At 42.2% G+C, this 6,000-nt stretch overlaps 1 protein-coding gene across 1 annotated transcript in view; it reads right to left on the bottom strand.

Moving 5' to 3' along the window:
• Positions 1-3,056: 3,056 nt before the first annotated feature.
• The window catches only part of LOC147684085 (uncharacterized), a 48,324-nt gene continuing 45,380 nt past the window's right edge, over positions 3,057-6,000 (bottom strand). The window contains exon 4 of the mRNA XM_086944948.1: positions 3,057-3,716. Within this exon, the coding sequence (XP_086801074.1) occupies positions 3,181-3,716 (536 nt within the window). The 3' untranslated portion in view covers positions 3,057-3,180. The remainder of the gene's footprint in view (positions 3,717-6,000) is intronic.

The following is a 6,000-nucleotide window of genomic DNA, read 5'->3' as shown; positions in this document are numbered from 1 at the left end:
ACCCATGGAGCGCCTCCCAAGCTGAAATGTAACATAATGCAAGGCAAGCAGCTGACTTGCGTTTCATTTCTTTATAGAGCAGTGCAAGGCCTCAGAAATCAATCCTTGCGTGGCTGTGTAAATATTACTGACGTCTTTGTGTTGTCCTTGTGACAAAAAGCAAATGCTTCATAAATATGGGCCCTGGAGTGAATGAGTCATGTCTGAGTAAAGAGCAATGTAACACTGCCAACTAGGTGACACTGTATGGCCTTTGCTGAGCATCATTCACTGGATGTCTCAGTTTGGTGACATCACTACTACACCATGTTCGTGAGAAAATCAGGCTCTTAATGCATCAGTACTGATTGCCCATCTCATAAATTTGGTTGTCTGTTCTAGCTAGTTCCAAAAAGCTCCAAGTATAGAAAATCTGAACTTCAAGGTATTAAAAGGTTAACTTATTGTGCTACAGTACTATTTAGAAGTAAGCCATCTTTTATTTTCTACATATAACTTTCTTCCTCAACTCAGGTTTGGCTGAAGCTCCAGAATGCTGGCAATGACACAGATTGCAACCAGCAATGACGCACTAGCCACAGGAGAAATGCGCAGGTACAGCTCTGGACTGCAAACAGTATATACCAGGATTTGTAAGTAGTTCCAGATCTTGCCATAGTGGTAAAAGTTCCAGTGATTGATCAATGGAGAGGTGCTACAGCTGGTTTATATGAGTCACATGTAGCTACCCAGAAATAAGTTTGTAGCATGTTAGCCATGGGTGCCCTCTAGACTGCATTCATGTGTGCATTTATTCATATATTAATTATATTTTCCTTCTAGGAGCAAGCGCAAAGGCAATGATATGGCATACATTTATATCATAGCAAATACAATAAGATGATGGGCGGAGTGCTGAAACTTTTCAACTGCTCACCCACAGTCAAAAGATCTGGGTTTAATCCATCATTCTTTTGCTCATTATGCCACCCCAGTTTGGACCAAGCCATATGCAAATCAGTCTTGACCCTGCTCCTCATGGGAACAGTCCAGCCTGACTGCCAGGCCAGGTCCTCCCTGGACCAGAACAAACATCCTTGGACCGGTTTCGGGGTTTCACCCCTCATCAGCCAGGCTAGACTGAATCCGGGGACACAGAGTGCAAGGGAGTTGCGTCTGGGCATTCCCTTGGCAGGGTCAAGACTGATTTGCATATGGCTGGGAACAAACTGGAGTGGCATGGGGAGCAAAAAAAAGAAACAATGGATGTAGGCCAAGATATCTGTACTTGGGGAAGGGGGGGGGAGAGGGGAGGGTGAATATTTGGTATTGTTCAGCATTCCATCCATCAATTGTTCTTAGTACATGTATAACAAACAACAGGATTTTCTAGTTACACAAGAATAGAGTTGGTACAAATGTACAAAATGTGAAATCTTTCACAGGGCATAGACTTTACCTATTGCTCTTAGTCAAGAAGAAGTATTCTAATTTCTTGCCTTGTACTCCTTGAAGACAGTTGCCTTCAGTTATGTTTAGTAGAAGGTTTGCTTTGTTACAGTATTCGGGAATATCTATGTGATTGGTTTATCTAAAAGGGCATAATGGGTGGTGAGAATATTTTCTCAGTAGCTGTCTGAGGCAAACACACTTAGATTTAATACTATAGTAACTCAATTTAAACTGGTTTAATTGATTTACTAAAAATTCATTTCTCTGTAATTGTGAATGCAAATTAATATCAGACCATGGCAGACCCCCCTCACTTGAGACATTGTATTTGATTGGCTTAAAATTAGGGGTGGACGAAACTGGCATAGTTTTCTCTAGTGTAATTACTTGTAATTAATGCAAAATTACTTGTAATTATGCCTAAAGTGTAATCCTACATTTAGTGCTACTTTCTTTGTTCAAGATGCATATTCACGTTCGAAATAGGCCAGAGGATGCAATTCATGCTAAGAAAATAGCACTTAATGATACAGGACATGAACAGCAGTAGCGAGCAGCAGTTCGCTCTCTCTGAGGGGCATATTTACGAGAGCATTGCATCACCGGAACATCACTTTTTTCTAAGTTCTGGTGGCGCAATGCCCTGCACCATATTTACAAAGCGGCGCTAAGCTACTTTGCATGGCTTAATGCCGCTTTGTAAATATGGTACCCTTTCACGCAGGTATCTGTGTGAAAGGGGCGTGCCATGGATTTTGCTATGGACGTTCCACCACAACACCAATTGCTTTTTGACGCTGCCCCAGATTTACAAGGATGTGTAAATCTGAGGTAGTGCCAAAAACTAACTCCGTGCAAAAGCAGGCATTAGAATGGCGCAATGAGGAGAAATACTTTTATTTCTCCTGCATACTGCAGCACACATAGAAAGAGCAAAACGCCCTTATTGACTGTTTGTGTGCAGGAAGGGACACCTTCCTGCACATAAACAGTCATCCGTGCGTTGCAGGCACCCTTACACTATGGCGCAAGGGTGTCTGTGTCGGTGCCAGGCAGCTATTTTTAGCACCAGTGCTAGGGAAGACACAGGGGTCTGTCATATTCTTGTACATAAACTGCATCCCTGCGTTTTGAAAATGACGCAGTGCTGTGTTGCAAAAATTGCAGCAGCGCCAAGCTGCACCATATCCTTGTACAAATGCCCCTTAGTTCATTGTTCCTGTGCTTCTGGGATAGGATTTTATGCCCCATCTTATTCTTAATTACTCAAGCAGGCATAATCGTGTAATTTCAGTAATGTTGCATCATAAGGCGAATGAGTAATTACTGAAATTCATCAGATTACAATTGCGTAATAATTTCTCCCAGGCATACTTAAAATCCGCATAACTCTGACACAAACATCTTATTGATAATTACACAAACATTTTCTAGATTTTAAAGTTTGATATTTGCATTTTTAGGATGAATTATTTCAACTACATTTGTATTCTCATCTGTGGTTTCCTTAATAATGTAAACATCTGCACAATCGTATTAAACACCTTTCCGTCGCAGTTTTGAGTAGGATGTCTCTGTGCACTTTGAGTTCTTTCTTACAAGTACAAATTCATTTCATTTCTTGTCTTCCACCAAGAGGACTAGGTTAATATGAGACTAGGCACTCTGAGGATTATCAGATGAAAGGGGGGGCTGAAAGTATCAAAAGTGACATAGTTTGTTATCTATGTTTCGATGCAAATCTCTTCCTTATTTTGGCCTCATTTTCGCTGCCTCATATTCAGATTTCAAATTCCGCGTGCATAGGGACTCAGCTTTATAAAACATGTTCATGTCATCATATGATGTCCTCGTGTCCAGCGTGAGGCTCTCAAATCTTTGGATAAATGGAGAGATTGGTCGGAAAGCCATGTCGTGAAGCCAACTGCATCTCCTGCCCCTTCCTGCTCGGTAGGCGGAGGACTTGGTGCTGAAGACGAAGTCTGGGAGCGGTAGTCCAGACGAGATGGCAAGCTTACCCTGGGTGAGGGCAAAGAAGGGTCTAACGGGGCCTGGGAAGATGATGGGCAGGGTGACGAGGTGCTCCTCGGTGATGGTGCTATAGAAGGAGAGGGTGCCTCCAGTGAAGTTCAAGCAGATGCCAATTCTCTGCGCCAGAGGTGGCACCGAGTCCAGACCTTCAGCCTCGTTGCCATAAAGGACTCTAAAATTACCTGGAGGCTGACGCTCCAAACACCAGGAGTCACAAGAAGCGTCGGAGAGGATAGCAGTGTCTGCACAAACACCTGTAGTGACCAAAAGAAGGATACAGTGTTAGTGAACCTTTGAAACAGTCAGAGCCTCTGGCATTCTACAAACAGCTGGAATCAAAGTGCATATAAGGTCCATCTTTAGAGCTTTCCATTTGCAAATAGGCATCATGATTGATGAATGCCTGTCCATCACACATTCACACTCAAAAGGCAGAGTATAGAAGTGGAAATGTGTGAAGGTGGTTCCCACCCTGACAGAACTCTCTCTTGAGTTACAGTTTGCTACCCACATATGCCCTCATGTATTCCACTTAGTATGCACATTTTCTCAATAGTTCACTCACTCTCCATCACACTTCACCTTTACTTTTAGAGTGTTATTTACATTCCATTGTTCACCCAATGGAGATAATATTGGACACAAAAATCATGGAAGAGATATACCATAAACATTTGGTCTCAGTGTTACCTGGGCAATACTTACACCTCTTTCTGAGTTTTCCCAGTTGGAATGGGAAGTAAAATATGTTAGCTATCGTTCACACCCAGTATTGTTAGATAATACTCAGGTTTTTATAGTGTTAGCTGTACAAATTCCTCTTAAGACCAAGCACAATTTGTACTTGACTTGGAATCTTATATTGTGTGCAAACAAGGTTTGCTCTTGATTTGAGAATGTATGAAGCAATGTTCATGGGGATGATAGTATCTTGGAAGATGCATAGGTGCCGGGGACAGATGGTAAAATGCTGACCATCTTTAGCCCCTCCATAAAGTCCATTTGGTTTGTGCCAACCTGTATCCTATAAGAATCATCTTGCCTAACAGCATGACTGTAATAGGACATTTCTTCTAAGGAGGTCTGCCATGTAGAGTCATGTAGCTAATGTGGGGTTGCATAATTGTTTACTAGTGACAATGACAACAGATTCATTTTTAACAAAAAAGATAAGAACATTCATCTTAATAAAATATATCACGTATATTAACCCCTTCCATGCTGATGACGGCCGGGAGCCATCATGGCACACAGTGCTCGCGTGCTGATGACGGCTCCTGGCCGTCACGACCACACCCGCGATCGGAATGTACCGCCCAGGCGCAGAATCCTGGCCCCGCCCAAGGTGTTAAAGCTGAGGAATACACAATTTGCTATAGTGTAGGCAAAAGGGATTGAGTAAATAATCGAAAATAACCACAAAGGTGATATGTAACATGTCACAATCAAACTTGAAGCTTAAAGAGTTCAAGATAAGAAGTAAAAGAAAGTTACATTATACTAGTGATGCATTGGCCACATCATCTCACTCAAACACACAAAAGGTGATGGGAGAAATGCTTGCAATTTGTCTAACCACTGGCAATCACTCGTGGTCAGTCCTTTGCGCACTGTGTCACTAGAATCAAGCCTCATGACTGAAGAACCCCAATCTGGTGAAACCGGTCCCAGGTTGCTTGTGTTCTGATTCAGAGAGGACCTGGCCTGGCAGTTCAGGCTGGACTGTTCCCATTGGAGCAGGGACAAGACTAATTTGCATATGGCTGGGTCTAATTTGAGGTGCATGATGCACAAAAGAACAATGGGTTGGAGTGTTATCCCGAGCGATTGCCAGTGAAAAGACTTATTGCAAGCCTTCTCCCATCACTTTTTGTGTGTTTGATAACACCCTAAGTAGCCAAGGTATGTCCAGAAACGGGCCTTTGCTCACTGAGTCGCTGGAATAAAGCTACACCCATCTAGAGAGCCCCAATAAGAGCGAAACCAGCCTTGGGTTGCCTGAGTTCTGGTTTGGAGAGGACTTGGCTTGTCAATTCAGGATGAACTTTTCCTATTGGACCAGGGTCAAACCTGATTTGCATATGGCTGGGTCTAATCTGAGGTGGCACAGTGAGCGAAAGAATCATAGGTCAGAAAGCTACCCCGAGCGATTTCCAGTGGTTAGCCTTATTGCAAGCATGCTCCCTTCAACTTTTATGTGTTACATTATCACACCACCTGCCCCACAGTAAGATTACTAATTACAATATGAAATACTCAAACTGTGTCTGTCCACCTGTGAGTACAGCAGAAACACCCACATAGAAATATCTGTTCCTGTAGAGTATAACAAATAAGCCGTACTCCCAAAATATTAACATTTATAAATCACTGAGAAACTTGGTCTACAAATGACTTGTCTTAGTTCTGCTGTTATTTTTGGATGTGTAATATAAGTTGTTCATGTGAAAAATATTCAAATGCTTGTTGAAAATATATCACTATCATGTTACTTAATCTTATACATTACACTTTAATACTACTATTTGTCGACAAACT

This window comes from Lissotriton vulgaris, chromosome 11, assembly GCF_964263255.1.
Source record: "Lissotriton vulgaris chromosome 11, aLisVul1.2, whole genome shotgun sequence".
In the NCBI taxonomy this organism is placed as follows: Eukaryota; Metazoa; Chordata; class Amphibia; order Caudata; family Salamandridae; genus Lissotriton; species Lissotriton vulgaris.
Note: the sequence above shows the minus strand (reverse complement) of the source record. Positions and strands in the feature narration are given on the sequence as shown.